Raw genomic sequence first — 18,858 nt, 5'->3', positions numbered from 1 at the left:
TAAGTCATCAGCTTTGCCCACTTCCCCCCCTCCCAATTAGAAAGCAGCTTGGATAATATCTGAGTTATGAGTGCAGATGGCCACAAGTGACAGGAAGACCCTAGCACAGAGGCTTAACATATAGGTGGGTTTTTTTGTTTTCACATAATAAAGTGTGGAGGTAAGGGGTCCAGTCTTGGTACGGTGCATGTTCCTAGGCTCCCAGGTTCCTTTCCTTCTGCTTTGTCATCCTCGGTATGGTGACTTACTGCCTTGTGATGACCCCATGGCGGCTGCATCCCTGTGACTGGGGAATGGAGGAGTTGGAAGAGCAAGGTGTCGCAGGGCCGTGCCACCAAGGTTTTTCCCTTTGCACCAGCAATACCAGGAACACCGCTGGGAAGACTTCTATAAATGTCCTGTGTGGCCAGCGCTGGGCACTAGGGGAGACCAGTCACTGGCCAAGGGGAAGGGGCAAACCATGCCTGACTTAGAGCAACTCATCCTCTAGGGCTGGGGCAGGGGTCTGGCTATGCTCATAAATATGTTTGGGTTCTGTTATTTGGAAAGAAGGAGGTCGCATAGGCAGTCTATGCAGTGGACAGGGCCATGGCTGTGTTAGGAAGTGGCCATCTCTTTAGTGATTTTTTTACACCTAGGGTGTTGTGTCCCTCGTGGGTGTAGTTCCCGCCCTTCTGTTTTTTCTATTATCCTGGTAGAGGAAAGCTAACACTATCTGTCATTCTTTATATAAAAATGTAAGTTCATTTGCTTATCACCTGTCACGGTGTAAAATTCATTAGAAATACAATAGGAGGGGTGCCTTAGGGCCTCAGTCATTAGGCATCTGCCTCCAGCTCAGGTCATGATCCCAGGGGCCTGAGATCGAGTCCTGCATGGGGCTCCCTGCTCCTAGGAAAGTCTGCTTCTCCCTCTGCCCCTCCCCCTGCTTGTGTTCTCTTTCTTGCTGTCTCTCACTCTGTCAGATAAATAAATAAAATCTTAAAAAAAAAAAGAAAGAAATACAACAGGAGTTACAATAAGCAAATAATACGTGTGTGTGTGTGTGTGTGTGTGTGTGTGTGTGTGTGTGTGTGTACCTTTTGGACAAAGACCAGAGAAAGGACTGGAGACCCCACTTAAGACTGAACTATTTGCCGGCACAGTGAAGGAAGTAAATACTTCACCCTTATCCTGTCCTCTTGTCCTGAACATTCTGCTCAGGTCAGAGCTTATCAGAGGCCGGAGGCCATTGCACATACCGCTGCAGTCAAGAATGTGACTGTGAGGGGGAGAAGATAGTGGCGAAAGATAAAAATAATGAGCCAGACTTAAGCCTAATGATAGGTTATTTTCTCTCACACTTAATTATATAACGGGGATACTTTTTTTTTCTCCTTATGATCAAAATAGCCTACTATTTATCATACTGCCATTAACGGTTTAATTACTAGTGACTGAAGAGGGTGATTTGCAGAGCCCTAAAATTATGCCTAATCTCTGAGAAGAAAAAAGTAATTTAGTGCTCAGATAAGATAAATATGTTGCAATGTTGATTTCATGAATAAAGCAAATGTTTAATGTGGTAGGCGTCTAATACCTAAGAGTCACGTGTAAGACTCGGTATTTTGTGAGAAACGGTATTTTGCAGTAACTTTGCTTAGATGTTCCTGTCTGGTCAGACCTCAGGTGGAATTATGCCCCTCAAGTCAGGTTTACCTGTGGTAAAATCTCTGTGTAATGTTACTGTTGCAACGTCGTGTTAGTCATGTCCTTCAAGAACCAGGAAGATAGCTAAACTTCACTTTTAGGTTGTAATTAGGGAGACCATGTAATTTATCATCTGACCTGGAACCTTTTTTTTCAGCGTAAGTATTTACAGTGTTGGGTCGATAAACATGACTTTATTACAGGGTGATGTAACTTTTAGCAAATTACCTTCATCCTCTCAAACTAGTCATAAATTTTGCCTCACCAGTTTTCAGATTGGGTGGCAATTAGCGTGAGAATGGGATGACATTTTAGGGCCTTGTCCATAGTTTCCTGACTTCAGCTCATGTGTTCCTACAGGGTCTCCCCCCAGAGTAACAATTCTGGCTTCTCCCAAGGGGAAAGGAGTGACTCCTTTTCCTACTGACTTTGAGAGAAGGAATGAGCATGCTCAGCTCAGCCTCGCTGGGCTTGTTCTTGTGCATCTGTCCACCCACAGCGTTCTGGAATGATCTCCTCCACCATGTGGCAAACTTTCAGAGCAGGTTCTGCTCTTGTTGGGGGAGGGAAGGCAGATAAAGAGGCCTATGGATGCTCCTAAACTGGGTAAGTTTGATTCGAGCAGAGTTAGTTCATATAAAGGAAGCTCATTGTGGCCACTGTTCGAGCTCCTTCCTCTAATCATGCATGCATAGGTAATGAAGCTAACAGTAATTTTACTTGTTTGATCTTTGCCTCTATTTCTTAATTGGTTCCATTTGTCCTGATGACTACTTACCTTAAACCTAGAGGTAGGCAGCTATGTTTTTGTTTGATTGTAGGCTTAACTGTTCAGTCAATGGCTTGAAAGTAACAATAAACTAGGACACTTGTCAAATGAAATGAGAGTGTTGAATAATTATGCTCAGCTAGCTGGGCAGACAGGATCCATAGTCCATGTGTGTCCGCCCCTGTGACCCTTGATGATAACAGGACTCTTATCTAAAGACCAGGCTTTTTTTTTTGTTCCCCTGTACAGTCTCATCACCTTTGCAGCTCCGTGCTAGATGTCCATTTACTTGACTGGGCTGGTTTTGAGGATCATTCCTCATTTGAGTATTTCCTTCAGAAAACAGACTTCCTCAAGTAATCCTTCTCTTCAAAAAAGGGGGCATTAAAATGGTTTTTCTTTTTTCTCATCATCTGTAAATTATTCTCTCTTTTAGATTCATTATAAAGAAGAGTATAAAAAGTCAAAGGACAAGTGTACATCTGTGACTGACACTCCCATGCTAAACCATGTAAAAAATATTGGTGCTTTTATTTCTGAGGTAAGGCATCAAAACATGCGAAATGGCTTGCATTTTCATTTTCTATTTATGTAGATAAAAGTCTTTGCATTAAAATTAGAGAATAATATTTTTGAGAGTGCTTCTGAGTGTTGGTAATAACTATATAATTATGTAATCCTATGCACAATGTTAATTAACTCTCTGGTTGATCTATTTTATTATATATGTCTATATTTCAACTCTGATCCTTTCATATTTGTATAGAATTACTCTTGAAAAGAGATATTTTCTTAGATAAGTAGAAAATACTGGAAAAATAGTTTTAGAAATGCCATTATTTTATTTCCTTATGGATATATTAGATATAAATTGTTGAATATCATTTTGGAAATAAGTAAAATTTAGCAGTTGATTCTCTGAAACATGACATCTTTGGTAAGTAATTTTAGATCAATTTAACCTGTTTTTGAGTAGGATCAGTTCAACAGAGACACTTACTATGAAACAGAGAAAAGCACTACGTTCATTTTCCAGCCGGAAAATCATAGTCTCTATCTGAGAGCATTTCAAACTGCAGATTATGCTGCATTAATAAGCACCATGTTAACAGAGATTTGAATCTGGGAGGAGACATTTCTGTTGTCTGTGACTAGATCACTTAGGAGAGATAAATTTGAAAAGAGGATGAATAAAACTGTATTGTAAATGACTGACCTCTAGTGTCTCATAAGTTATGTTGGAAACAGATCAACATGATACTCTCAGGATTACTTCCGCTGACGTGAAAACATTTTGAGGAAAACTGGCAAATTTTCTCTTCTTGAGTACCCACATCCAAAGAGTTGTGAGAACCCAAGGTTTACACAGGGTCTACACTCAATAAATCCAGGCTCACATCTGGCTCTGAGTGCGGGTAATATCAGAGTGTGGGAAACCATGGTTTGATTGGTTTCCATTAGCTGTTACTTCTCCTGTGCAAAGATTCACTTGATGTTTGTCATTCCTAATCGACTCTTTTTCCTGAAGGTGTTAACTACAGAGCAAAAAAAAAAAAAAAGAAAAGAAAAGTAGGCAGTCTCTTGTGGTCCTTTGATCCTAATCTCTTCAAGAGAAATGGTGGAGGAGCATTTCTATTTATTAGTAGTGAATTTGGGGGATCACTTCGAGAGAGTGCACATTGGAGGTGGGAATACACAGAAACAACAAAAAAGGATTCTCACTTCCCACCACAGTTGTGGAAGAAGGAGGTTAAAAGATTTGAAGATTTGAAGGAGCGCTGTCCTTTACATTCAAGCTCTAGACACTACATTCTACCAACTTGTATTTTCTGGAACAACTCAAATGTCTCTTCTCTCTCAGGTGTTTCTTTGCTGGTCAAACATCAATATACACAAACGGATTTACTGTTAGAAACATATATAGGTTAAACTAGAAAAGTCATCATTATTTTCTTGAGTGGCTCCTTTTAAAAATTTTTCTGTGATAAATTAGATTTACCTCTCTTCAGAATATGTTCTTCAGTCTAGTATCTAAGGTTTAAATGGTTTTCAGGTTTTCAAAAATAATTCTGTTTCTGAAGAAAGTTTCCTTTTATTCTCTTTCAATATTAACAGTAAAAAAAAAAGTTAAAAAAAAAAAGTAATGCTTATTAATATTTTTCCTTTTTCCCCCCCTCTAGGCAAAATACAAAGGCACCATTAAGGCGAACCTCTCCAATTCTCTTTATAAGCAGATGCCAGCCACAATCGATAGTGTCTTTGCAAGAGAAGTTACACATCTTCAAAGTGAGGTGTGGTTTTCCTAAATTGTTATATAATCATATATATAAATTTAACCACTTACAATTAGCACCTTAAAATATATTAATATTTTAAAAATATATTTAAACATAGTTAGCAAAGTAGTGAAAGTACTGGAAAAATGGTTTTTATCTTGGGTATCGCATACCGGATGAAAACTGGAAGCAGGGGACTCGTGTTGTCGGTAGTCATTGCCGTGTCACAGAAATTGAAATGGATGGACAAATTTGTTAGTAATGTGATGCTATTTTTCCTAATCCCATTCACAACTATTAATAGAACAAATTTCTATCTTGTGAGGACAGCTTACTTAGATTAAAATCTGACAGCAAATATTAAACCTGTCTCTGATTTAGCATGTGATCTCTAAATGGAGGACATTCCAGTAGCTGACTCAAAGTACCATCAAGAGTTAATGGTTGGGGCGCCTGCGTGGCTCAGTGGGTTAAAACCTCTGCCTTCAGCTCAGGTCATGATCCCAGGGTTCTGGGATCGAGCCCCGCATCAGGCTCTCTGCTCAGCGGGAGGCCTGCTTCCTCCTCTCTCTGCCTGCCTCTCTGCCTACTTGTGATCTGTCTGTCAAATAAATAAATAAAATCTTTTAAAAAAAAAAAAAAGAGTTAATGGTTAAATTCAGGATCCACAGGTCTGTGCTTCCTCAGGCGAGAGGTTCCTGAATTTCCTTTTCTGTGGGTTATGGATTTCATCTGGAGTATCTCAGGTGCAAGTGGCTGCTCTAGTGATTTCAAGTTGCAGATGAACTTAAGAATTGTCATTCTGTAAGCTCATTTGGAATTCAGAATAATTTCCCCCTTATGTACATTAGATGTAAGGGACACATAGTACATTTAATTTGTTGTATTTCTTCAAACAGAATTTCAAAATAGAATATTTCGCCTCTTTCTCGGTCATCTTAACTGTTTCACGTTCTCCATAATACAGTTGTTTTGTTTTGTTTTTAACTCTGTGAATCTGCTACGTGGCTCCCCTAAGTGGTGTGAGAACAGGGACTTCCTGTGTCTTATTCCCTGCTTTACCCTTGAGCTTAGCATTAATCCTTGGCACACAGAGAGATAGTCAATAAATACTGGAAAAATGGATTTTTGTTGAATTTGTTGATTCTCCTTTTTAGGAAATATTTCCTTTTATGTAGTTTATATTCTTCATGCTACATTTTAGGTTAAAAATAATAATGGACACATAGAAATGCTTACTATGTATCAGGTGCTGTTCTACATATTCCACATATATTTATATCATTTAATCCCTATAAGTATTCCATGAGATAGCCCCATTTCAGAGATGTGGAAACCGAAGCACAGAGGAGTTAAGTAACTTGCCTGAGATCACACAGCCAGTAAATGGCAGAGCCAAGGCATGAACATGGAGACTCTGGCTTCAGAGTCTGGGTTCTTAAGCACACACAGTATTAACTAGTTCTTACCATTTCCACCACTTCTTTTCTTATTAAACAAGTTGAAATCTTCCTTCAGAATCTTTTTAGTTTTAAGTAGAGGATGCCTAGGGAATTTTAAAATAGTCTGAAAATAAAGTACTCTCAAAAAAACCCGAGCATTGTTATCCTTCGCAGAACATCTTTAAGTACTTTATTATTACAAATTTAAATGTCCTCTGTGTACACAGCTTGGCAGTAAGCTGATCTCAGCTGTACAACGTGAGGCTAAAAATATATGATACCAGCGTTTTGCATGGCTGACCATGACTAATATGTCCCCCTTTATTTTCTCACAACATCTGGTCACCTAGCCACTTGCTGATAATATATGGACCACGTTGTAAAGCAAATAAGTACAACCCAACACTCAGTATGTGACAAATGTATTATGTAAAAAAGAAAGAATTGTCTCTTCTTATTTTTATACTTGGGAAGGTAACCTTGTCAGATATTTACATCCTCATTGCTGTGTAAGTGCAAAATTTTCTTCACCTTTTCATGGCAGAAAGGGAACTATAGTACACGAACACGTGCAGTGTAGGACTTAATGGGGAGGATAATCCACAGTGTGTATTGTGGAATCAATCTTTTTTCTGTTCGCATGTGTTATGCTCTAGTGGGGTATGACCCCTGCGAAATACAGGTGTGTGCTCCCAACACTGCCCACCATTGTAATTAGTCATTGAACTTGTTTGTAAGGAAACACCTGGATTCCAAATAAAGTATCTATTTCAATGGAATCATGTAATAAAATTTCAATGTAATGTAATAACATTTCTTGAGGTTTGTGCAAATCAATTTTATTGTGGCTAAAATTGCAATTCTCAGAGCTTACCTGGTAATAAGACTAGCAAGAAAGTAAAACTATTTGACGGTGTCTGAGAAAATGAAACAGCTAACATTTTGCTGTGTCCAAATCATATCTGATTTGCGGTAATCTAAATTAGAGTGGTTAGACACATTCTGGAACCTCAGGTGTTCTGGATTCTAATGAAAAAGTCTCCCAGACCAAGGACACTGGATCAAAAGGTTGCATTAAAACCAATTTGCAAACATTCTCAGAAACTTAATCCAAACTAGAATAATACCATGAGGTGAGCTAGATTAATGCTCCTTACAGAAAATGAGTGAGGAGACATCATTTTAAAAAAGAAAGAGATGTAGAGGTTTTAGGAAGCCATTTTATGAGATACCCCCATGAAAAATCTTATAAACAAAGACCACAAAGAAAATTTCTGGACATGGACGTGCCATGCCATGAAATGGTGAGATCTTCTCCCCAGGGCTCTTTCAGGCAGGGGCTAAATAATCTCTTATCACAGAAGCAATACAAGGTATTACTCAGGCGTCTGGACTCAGGAGATGTTTGACCGTCTTCGTTTTTATCTGTGGTGGCTCTGGGGTCCAGCCTCAGGAGCTCCAGACGTGTCTGTGTTCGGGGACTGGCAGTGCACTTACTGATATAGTAGTTGTAAAATATCCTGACGTTAGAAATATATAGAGATCTTATGTATATATATGATATAAAACTATACCGGCTATTAAATATACAAGATAAACGTACATACTACTATACTACGGAAACATGTTTATATGTAAGTCTGTAAGACTATTGCAGATGTCCTCCACTAGGTAGGTATCCAGTAGCAAGGCGACCTTGATTCTCAAGGTGTGAAGAAAACAGTGTTAATCTAGGGAACTGCTACACAATAATGACAAATCCTAAGAAATCGAATTTATCAGAAAATGTATTAACTTGACATAATTTTCCATTAGCTATTTTAAGGATGAAAATTAATATGATAAATTAAAGTTCAGCTGCCTCCAATTTGATGTAATCTTAATTCTAAAGTGGTGCTGCGTTGCAGCTATAAATGAAATGATTTTTAATGCTGCAAGTAGAAAATTACATAGCCTTTTAAAGAAAGAGTGCTTTTTAAAATTGTGCTTGATGACTCACCATTTCTATGATAACCCACCAAATGATCGGCTGTGTTGGTTATGTTTATAAAGTCACAAGTCATACAGACTAAACCAGGCACCCAGCAAAAAGGAGCTAGGTACACGCTATCTCCTTTATATTTAAGAAGAAGGAACAAATCTGACAAAGGTTTCTTCTTGGCTTAATAGACCTGGTCACCCATTAAACTCCTCCTCCATTCCTCCAAAATTATAATATAGAATGTAATGGAACTGACATAATGTTTTTGCCAAATAAATGGAGGTCCTTCATGAATTTCTTGTTTAACATAACAAATTCATGAAAATGTTAAGATATGTTTATGAGAATTAGATATCCTGATGGATTAAATCAATGAACAGAGTCTAACAAGATGAATGATCCCTGGAAAAACATGGGGGTCCTGCGTGTGAGTCCCTATATTCAACTAGATGTGCAGGATTGGATGTGAGGACGGAGTGGGGCAGAACTGAATAAGGCTTAAGGATTCCAGGTGGCAGAAATCTCAACGTAGTGTAGCTATCAGAAGGAAAACACTAATCTATGGATACATGAATAGTAGTGTAGAGCACATAAGAGATCATAACCCAGACTAAACTGGACAGTACTAATTAGGAGAGGTCAGACCATATCTAAAACATTCTGGGCATTTTGAGTGGGTTAATTGGAAATTGGGCAGAGAAGGGCATTCAGGGGTACAGAGTTTCAGGACCTTACTCTGTGCAGATGGTCTGGAGTGCAGATGGGAGTCGTTGACAGCTGTGTGCCCATATCTGAAGTTCTGTCCACTGAACTAGACTCTTCCTACCTGGCCACAAGGGGAAGGCAGATTGGGGCTTCATTAGGGGAGGGGATTTGTGTCAAAGCTTCCACAATTTAGAGACTGTGACTCCCCAGCATGAGGTCCATTTCAGTAAACGTTTTCAAGAAGCACTTGGTGGGGGAGGCAGAGAAGAGATTTAAATATTGATAGTTGTAAGAGATGGCTTCCTTTCCTTATGGTAAGAGGTGATGATTTTATTTTTAAAGATTAGTTTTGTTTATATGTTAATAAAAATTTTAAAAATAAATTTAAAAAAAATGAAAATTAGTTTTGTAAATATCACCTTAATCCTCTAGACAAATATATTATCAATGTTAAATGAATGGATAATACTGTTTATTAAAACCCATGAGGGGTTTAAGTTCATGAGAATATTTAATAAACTCATTTATTCATTCATTCACTAAACATTTATTACATTTCTACCCTCTGTCATTCAGTATGAGAGGTACAGGATATTAAAAGATGTGTAAGAAGATAGAGGCATAGCTCTCATGGAGCTAGTATTGGTGAAAAGTTTTTCCTTAAATTGAGCTGCTATTCCTTTCCATTAAAAATTAAATCTTATTTTGTTCTTCTGACTACTCTTCTGGTTTTTCTCTTAAAATTGCCTCCATTCTCCTGTGTCAAGTTATTCTAGCTCTGTTTAATATCATTTTATTATAAAACTTTTAATATATATTTACAATTAATTTTAAAATAAGTTATTCATTCATTTGTTCCTGTTTTATTTTTATTCATTCATTTATTGAGCAAATATTTCTCGATCCTTACTTTTTGCCAGTTTGTATTCTGAGCGTTCACCGAGCTGGGTAGTTATGTTCTTATGAGGGAAGAGAAAATAAGTAATCCTACAAAAATAAAACAAAAGTAACTGAAAATTGGGAAGGAAATACATAGGATAATGGAATAGACTGTGAGTAAAGGGATAATTTCTTTGTTGTCTTCTGGATTTTTTTCCCCCTAACTCTGTCATTGAATTTGGTTATTTCTACTTTTGAAGTAATCACTCTCATGCCTTCTCTCCATCCCAGGAGGGCACAAATTGAAATGGTAGCAATGGGTGATATTGGCATGATGCTCATTTCCCTTGCAGAGGACAGGCCTTGACAGATCTCAGAAATCTGCCTGCATGTTTTATTTTCTCCCAAAGGTTGGGGCATTTAATGGGGTTTATGTTATATTATAGCTGTGCCTACAGAAAGTCATTAACAATTAATCAAAAAATGAAAAATTCACCTTTAAATGTCTGGTCATTTCATCCACTTTGTCAGTTCCTTTCCCAAGATTTAAACCTTGGACATTTATGACCCAAGAGTGCATAAATTTGAAAGGTTTCCCAAAATGGTCCCTGAAATTTAAGCTAGCTGAGTATGAGTGGGGTTGAAGCATGCCTGTGGTTGAGGACTGTTGAAATTAGCAGGAAAGAGTCAGAATTAGGATTCTGACCTGAAGCACCAACCTTAAAGCACTGAGTATATTCTCTTGTTACAGAGCATAGGCAAATATGACAATCGGTGGTGGGACTCAAGTACACAAACTCCTAGCAAATCACTGAAATTTAACAGGTAAGAACGTAGCGTACTCCTGAAGAAACTAACAATGGTTTCTGTTTTTAAAGGTTGCCTATAAGCAGAAACACGATGCTGCCAAAGGATTCTCAGATTATGCCCATATGAAGGAACCACCTGACATCAGACATGCCATGGAGGTCAATAAACACCAGAGTAACGTAAGAACACCATCTCCCATGATTTTCTGGGAAATCGCGGTTACCCACATCAGGGCTAGCGGATATGTCGTTGCAATTTACATATTACAACTCTTCTGTTCAAAAAGGACTTAAGAATTTCTTGTCTTTAAATCTCTCAGTGTTCGGTCATAAATCCATCTGAGTTATTCTATCAAAAGGCATTAAAACCTCATGGAGTATCTTCAAAGTATCAGGTCCTTGCAGTTATTAGAAGATCTGCTTAGGACCAGTTGGGTTGCTGGCATTTCCTAGAGTACCCTTGACTTGATGGTAAAGCCTTCATAGTTTCCAGTTGAGAATTGTAGAAGAACTGGGAGAAAGGGCACCGGAAATCACTGGCCTGGGGAAGAGTCACTCACAAAGGCCAGTGAGATTATACCCCAATGCTGCCTCTTCTGGAATGCATATAGAGAGCCAACGGTCAAGCTTAAGACCCTTGGAGAACATGAAAGCAGTTGCTGCCTAATGACTGACTTAGCAGCAGAAACCAAGGGAGAGGAAACAAGTCCATAGAAAAGAAATTCTTTTCAATGTTATAAGTTAGCAGATGCATCAAAACTTCAATGTGTTTGCTCAATGACCACCACCACCCTGGTGGCCCAGAAGAATCATTTCTTCCTGAAATTTCAGTGGAAGCTAATTTGTCTCCCCATTAGAAGTTCTTTGCTCTCTAAGAGGCATGGAGGAACTGTTCGTTAGGTTCTTTTAGGGCTAAGATCAGTTCAGATAAAGGTGCCTGCCTTAGTTGGGTCAAGAAACTCCCTTTCTTTGGAAAGTACCTGATACAGATTTGTCATCTCCCATGGACCCTGTCCCACCACTTAGCTCCCTTACGGAATGGTGTTTTGCTGATGCTGTGTCCCCTGTGCCTCAGCTGGGCAGTATCTCTTTCTGGGACGGCAACAGTTATCTGGTATTAATTCCAATAGGTCAATGCTTAAGTAAAAAACACAGTGAGGTTTTTACATTTTAACTCCAATGTGTAAACATATGCCAAGACCCAGACAATTTCCCAAGATGGTTTAACCCAGATGAGAGACGAGAAAGCTGCACATCTGTAATTACCAGCAAGACCACTGGAAGGGGATGCTTTGTAAGAATGGTTCGCTTATAGTGTGTCAGTCGTAACCAGAATAACTACCACTTAGCTAGCATTGCTGAGCAGCAGGACCTCTGCCAAGACTCCCACTGTTTCCAGCTCTCACCAAATCCCCGTATTGAGTCCCATTCTGTAGGCGAAGAAAATGAGATGAAAGAGTCGAACTCCCAAGTCCACCCTTTCTGTTAGGCCGCACTGCCTGCCTCTTAAATGGCAGTGGTTATTGGTCAAGACTGCAAATGAAATTTTTCAAATGTGGGACAAAATAGTTTATCATCAGGATTTAGATCACCAGATGCAAGGCGCTGCGGGGATGAAGGCGTCGGGGTGGTCCGGGAGGGGCTGGAGCGCCTTACACAGACCCTGGGGAGGCCGATTCCAACTCTATAATTCAATGACATTCAAATACGGAAGTTCCTTATCATAGAACTGGGGTTATTATTTTAACTCTGCCTTTTCTTTTAAAAGGTCTTTGATTGTGGGATTGAGGGAATAGAGTATAAAGGCCTTTTCTCTTCCATTCAATACTGTGTACTTATGGGAGAAGGATGTATTTACTTACACTCCTCTGCCTACTCGGCTCGACCTTCACATGCAAAGTTTGTACATATAATAGGATTTAGAAAGTGTTTAAGACTATTTACTCAGATTTAAAGTGCGAATGATAATTGTATTCTACCTGTGAAGTAGTTGATATTCCCCTAGAGTCAAGGCACTTAGAATAATACATTTGTTGTCCCTACAATATGAAATTTAAACAGAGGTCTCGAAAGCCGCAGGAAAGCAAGCACCTTTCCTGGTTTGTAGGTGAGGCTAGTACATCTCCACAAAAGACCAAGCTCTGTCTCCCGCAAAACTCCACTCCAGTGAAACCCATTTGCAGAGAATCTACTAATAGAATTACCCTTTGGTAACGTGGGGGTGTCCCTTTACATGCGCCTATAAATGACCTGATTTAATTTAAAAGAAAATGTGTTGTCACACATGCATCTGATTTGCCTAGCAACAATGCATCTTTGCGTACCTTTTTATTTTGTTTCCACCAAGGGCAAGTCAGCTTTCTGATATGTTAGAGAACCAAGAAACTGCGCCAACGACAGTTAAAACCTTTTACGTTCTGCCTTCTTTCCGCTCAGACTTTTATAAGAAACTTTATCAATGGGCCAAAGGGCACAGAGCATGATTTTTCTTTCAGAACCGTTCTCTCTCTCAGCCTTTAGAGTTGTGAGTAGGCAGGAGAGGATGAGGAGAGGACTTCTGTGAGGGCCCACTGACTTCTCACCTCTGTGTAACTGAGAGTTTCAAGAGGAAGACCATCCTAGGGGCACAAGTCTCTTCTGTTCCCCTTCCCCACCGATTCAGTGAGCACAGAACAGGGGTGGAGATCATACACCCAATTACCCTCCACTAGCATATAGTAGAAAAGGAATTTGGAGTCAGACTGCATGTTGCCTGGATGATCTTGGAAGTTCCCTAATATCTCCAAATCTCAGTGTTCCTATCTGTAAATTGGGGCAGTGATACCTACCTCACTGGGCTCTCCTGAGTATTAAATGAGATGGCTTTGCAGAAGGGCAGCTCTGTAAAATATGAGTCCTCTTTGGTCCCCTTCCAATCTTAAAGGGTGATTTGAGAGCTTAGGATGATTTCATAGTCAATTTGAAATACTTAACAGAACTTAGATTGAATAAAAGGCCAACTCCATATGAAATTTATATTAAGAAGCACTTAGGTCAGCAGGTCATGTTCAAAATGATCCTGAACCCATATAACTACCTATCTTGTTGATATTATAATCAAGAAATGATTAAAAACAACCAATCTAAATCCTTTTGTATCTTAAGGGATGTATCGCTGCCAAATTCTTCTAATGTAATTAGAGAAACTGGAGATAATCTGTCCTGTTATTTTCCCCTAAAGATGGGCTCAAAATGAAAACCCCGGCAACATTCTTAGTTCTCATCAATCTTATCAGAGACACGAAACCCAATAGTTCTGAAGGAAGTCAAACAAATTTTGAACTGCCATCTTAAGTTTTGTAAGTGGTGTGGTCTGAGTAGACTTAGGATGAAACTGGAGTGGTAAACTCTTCCAAAACACCGTATTGGTAATCAATTCAGTGTACATTAGAAGGAAGTATTCAGCAGGGGAAACAAGGGATTTAATGTTCTTTTCAAGAATGATATATATATTTTCTTAGTGGTAATAAAAACTTATCAGGAGATAAAATTCCTTTTCCATCAGAAAGTGAAAATGAGGAATCAGTAAAGCGGTACTGGAGAGGCAGTCATGGTTCTGTGTGGTTCTCCGACGTTACTTATGATAACAGCACTTTGGGAGTTAGTATTAAAATAGATACATTAGTGCTTTGCTCGTCTCTGAGACAGAAGAGTTAGTAATGCTCATTCTGCCTTCTTTACAAGATTTTGGTGGTGGTAAAATTAACTCATGAATAAAAAAACTATGAACTCTAAAATGCTTTTTATAAACAATGACAACAATATTAATGAGAAAGATGCAGTTCTGTATTTTACTTCATCTTTTAGGAGACTGAAAACTTTTTTGCCTTCTGATGAATATCAGATCCTACATTTGCCTATATATAAAAGGCATATATTCTTTCATAAAAATAACACTTACTATTTATTTATTTATTAAAGACTTTTATTTTATTCGTGAGGGAGAGAGAGAGGTAAACAGAGGGAGAAGCAGGCTCTCGCTGAGCAGGGACTTGATGCCAGGACCCTGGGATTGTGACCTGAGCAGAAGGCAGATGCTTAACCGTCTGAGCCACCCAGGCATCCCAATAGTTACAATGTAATACTTTACTCATTTTTTACATACAGGATGCCCACACAGAAATAAGCCTGAGATAGAATTTCCAGTCCACCTGCCTTTGTGAGATACCGGGGGCCTCTCTAATGTGAGAGTTTAGGATACAAGTGTTTCTTGGGAATGACTGCACGAGTGCTTCATGATTATAACTAAATACAGGCCATGCTCCTCCCTTCTGTTCCGCAGACTTAACAAGTATATCCTTTCTAGTCTCTTCTCACCAAGATCACATCAACCTTCGTCAGAGTAGCAAAGGGAATGATGATTCTGAGCCAGCTGGGGTTGATGTTTTTAAGTCTGCTCACCAGCCTAATCCCCCCAGGGTTGTCTGTCTGTGGCTGCCATCCTGTCCCCTCACCTCTCAACCTTGGTCCTTAACCAAGGACCTAAGTTTGAGTCTCTCATTGGCCAAGCCCAACTCAGAGCAATACAGGGAAGGGGATTGCGGATAACTGGTTCCAGTCCTGGGAGGGAATGTTGAAGAAGCCTGGTTGGACACAGACAATGCAGCAAACAAAGGTGAGGTGATGATTTAATGCCTTCATACATGTAAAGTGCTCAGAACAATGCCTGGCATATTGGACCTTCTCCACAGGTGTAAAAAAAAAAAGAACACAAAAGATGTTAAATGCAACTAATGAATCATTGAACAGTATGTCAAAAACTAATGATATACTCTATGTTGGCTAACTGAACATAATAAAAAAAATCTGTACATTATAGGAAACAAGTTGAGATTAAAAGACGATAAAATGATGACAGTACAAACTGAGGGACAAAGTGAACGTGGTGAGACAAGGAAGAAATTCAAAAACAAATTTGATAGAATTAATATCTTTATTAGAAGCAATGAAGAACAGATTTGACACGGCAGAAAAACTGGAGATGGAGACTGTGTTAATTGGGAGTTTCTAGGTTTAGCAACAGAACTACATTTCAAGTTAGCTAAGTAAAACATGAGAATTTATTGGTTTACATAACCGGAAATTCAAGCTACCTTTAGAGGTAACTGGATCCAGAGGCTCACAATGTCAGTGGGACTCTTTCTCTCTCCCCACTGCATGGCTTTGCTTTCAGACAGACTGTCTAGGTGGTCTCAGGATGACGGCTGGAGTTTCCAAAATTAAATTATCCCTAGAGCTGCTGATCCCAGAGGGAAGGACAGCAGCTCTTTGTCCCCCAGCCCGAGATCCATCAGTGACTCTGACCCTCCTCCCTGGGTGCTGTGTCTGCCCCCCTTACTGATCATGGTTTCTGAAAGAATGAGATGTCTGATTGGAGAGCTTGTCATGTGGCCACGCCTGTCACCAAGAAGGTAGGCTGCCTTGTACAGCCCCGCCAAATCACCTGGAGTGAGGGAGAGAAGTTTCCAAACACAGACCGATACAAAAATTACACATGTCCATTACGAAGGCATAACTTAGGGAAATGACCCAGATAAATGGAAAAAGGACAGGAAAGAAATTTAGTGCGGGAGAAAAAAAAGGAGGAAGAGATCAAGCATGTATGGTAATCATTTCAGGTGTTCTGAGAAAGAAACCAAAATCAGTCTTTACAGTAAGATTGTATATTGTTATGTTATTAAAAAGAAAAAAAGTAGTTTATCTTGAATATAAGATCAAGGTATAAGGAAATGATCACCTTATGATAATTACTTTATGGCCTTGTGTGGGACCTCTAGAAGGGAATGATGAAACTTCATTGAAGGTAGAACACAAGGTTCAAAGAAGTGAGGAAATACACCTCCTTCTCTTGGGAACAGACTGAAATAGTATTGAGAGATTTTTCCCTAAGTCGTTTTGTAGGTTGAGTTGTAATGCTCACTACATTTCCAATTGTTTCTGTTGTGGAACTGACTGGAATTACTCTAATGTTCATTAATGAGAATAAATAGTTAAGAATTAAGAAAAATTTTGAAATAGAAGAGTAGTAGACAGAACTTGGTGTAAGGAATGTAAATTCTTATAGTCAATCATTCAAGAAATGCGTGAGTAAGGCAGTGAATGTTAAATCCTTAATATGCTACTTGGTCCATAGTAAATGGCCGAAAGTGGCGATTATTATTGGTGTCATTCTTTCTTCTCTTCCCCCTCTTCCTCTCTTCTCTCTTTTATGCCCTCCCTCCTCCCATCTCCCTTCTCCTGCTTTTTCCTTCCATGCTCTAAGGATGCAGTAGGGAACAAGACATTAAGTAAAGTAAGGTAAAATCCATCATTGACCCTCAAGCTTGCACCCATGAAAATCATCAGCCCCAGATGGGTGCAAGCTTGAGGGTCAATGATGAGTCTCTTTTTCTCTTCTTATTCAGCAGTATTGCACAGAACACCATCTTGTCAAGAGAAGACAGCCCGAAGGATGGAACGCCAGTCCCTTGTGCCAATACAGTTAGCGCTTAGGGGTTGAATTTATTCAGAAAATAGAAAAAAATATGTATTCTTTGACCTTCCCCTGCCACGTCTCTCTTCTGCCGCGTGCCATTTTTATTCTTTCTGGGTTCTGACAGACTGCAGAACCAAGCAAAGACATATTGCAGACGTGAGAGAAATGTCAGGCGAGCTCCCCTCAGACCTAGGGTAGGAGGAGGAAGATGAGCAGTTCGCCAGGCAGCCATGTTGCCGCACCGCCCAGTTCAGACCTCCTTGCAGATAGGGAAGACCAGGAGCCCACTGCCCTGTGCCTCTCCAGGGACAGCCCCGTTCCTGTGGGATGTCCCCGCGCGGTGGTATTCTGGAAGATCTGGCTCGTGACGGGGCTCCCGGGCCGTTCTCCTGTGTAGCTCTGTGGTGTCCGCTTGTTTGAATTTGCAGCTCTTGTCAATCTTAATATTTGTTTTGAGTCACATATGCTGGCCTCTAATTTGCAATTTACATGGATGATGGGGCCCTATTCAGAGTCCTGCTCCTGCCGCCTCTGTGCCCCTCACCTCTCTTCATGCAGTCATTAGGCTGAGCAGCATATAATTACATAACCCAGGCAAAGCTGAGATTTCTGGAAGGTTGCAGCTCTTTTCAAAAAGTAAGGGTTTCCATTTTTACCCTCATTCTTTTCTAAACAAAAAGACATTACCCCCCTGTGGTTTCCGTATGAATGCAGTAACTTAGGAACAGTTAGTCTTGTAGGTGGGTAGTAATTTTGGTTTGTTTTCACCTGAGAGTCCGTTTTTTGTTTACACAGCTTGTGTTTAACTGGGTGCAGGCGGGGGCGGGGGTGGGGTGGGGGGGGGTAGGGGGGGTGGGGGGGGTTGGCCCTCCTCGGTGCACGAGCCTGTGGTTATTTTAAGCCAATGAAATTGGCTTAATTTTAAATCCTTAAAGATTTAAAAAATGCACCCAACCATATAACTCAGTTTTCAGTCCATTTTCCTGTTTCTTTTGCTACCCGGGTGCACAAAACTTACCTGAATTATTTGTTAAGGTAAAGCCTATGAAAACAAATGCTAAAGAAAACAGATGTTCTTGCTGAAATTATGTTAATTCTGTTGAAGTTGTGTTCACTTTTTAGACAGATTCATGATTATAAACATTGTGTAAAAAACAGTCATGGTGGTGAGACAAATGCAAGGCCTTACAAGAGTAAATAGAAATATATATAATTATTTCACTGAAATAAAATAATAGAATGTGTAGGGAGCTGTTCATTTCTTATACCTGATATTTCTGAAAGGAGTAAGAAAGTACAATTTTTTTTTTAACTCTGCAAGACTGAAAGGAAAATAACCAGATACATTGATATTATCTAGAACACACACTGGCTCATATTGATCAACAGGAGAATTCATTAAAATGCAGATTCTTCTGCCCCATTTGCTGAAATTCTGCTACGTAAGGTTGGGGATGGACCTCAGGAATCTAATTTTTGAATAAGTACCTTAGATGACGCTACTGTAGAAAGTTTGCAGGCAACATTAGAAATACTTGTTTCATACAAATATAATTAATAGTGCATTTTGTATAGATGTCCAGTTTTACGTTTCTGTTCTACCTTTCTATGCCTTGAAAAAATGAAGGGGGCTCCTAAAAATAACCTTTGCTACTCCCTTTGCCTTAGAACTTTTTTTTTTAAAGATTTTATTTATTTATTTGACAGAGATCACAAGTAGGCAGAGAGAGATGGAGAAGCAGGCTCCCTGCCGAGCAGTGAGCCTGATGCGGGACTCGATCCCAGGACCCTGGG

The 18,858-nt window shown here is 39.5% G+C and overlaps 2 protein-coding genes across 2 annotated transcripts in view; both read left to right on the top strand.

The window, feature by feature from the left end:
* NEBL (nebulette) overlaps positions 1-18,858 on the top strand; it is a 362,472-nt gene that overhangs the window by 252,699 nt on the left and 90,915 nt on the right. The window lies entirely within an intron of this gene.
* The window catches only part of LOC123946206 (nebulette-like), a 142,960-nt gene that overhangs the window by 66,631 nt on the left and 57,471 nt on the right, over positions 1-18,858 (top strand). The window contains exons 7-9 of the mRNA XM_046011515.1: positions 2,895-2,999; positions 4,639-4,749; positions 10,620-10,730. Of these exons, the coding sequence (XP_045867471.1) occupies positions 2,895-2,999; positions 4,639-4,749; positions 10,620-10,730 (327 nt within the window). The remainder of the gene's footprint in view (positions 1-2,894; positions 3,000-4,638; positions 4,750-10,619; positions 10,731-18,858) is intronic.

The sequence above is a fragment of the Meles meles genome, chromosome 7, assembly GCF_922984935.1.
Source record: "Meles meles chromosome 7, mMelMel3.1 paternal haplotype, whole genome shotgun sequence".
Lineage (NCBI taxonomy): Eukaryota > Metazoa > Chordata > Mammalia > Carnivora > Mustelidae > Meles > Meles meles.
Note: the sequence above shows the minus strand (reverse complement) of the source record. Positions and strands in the feature narration are given on the sequence as shown.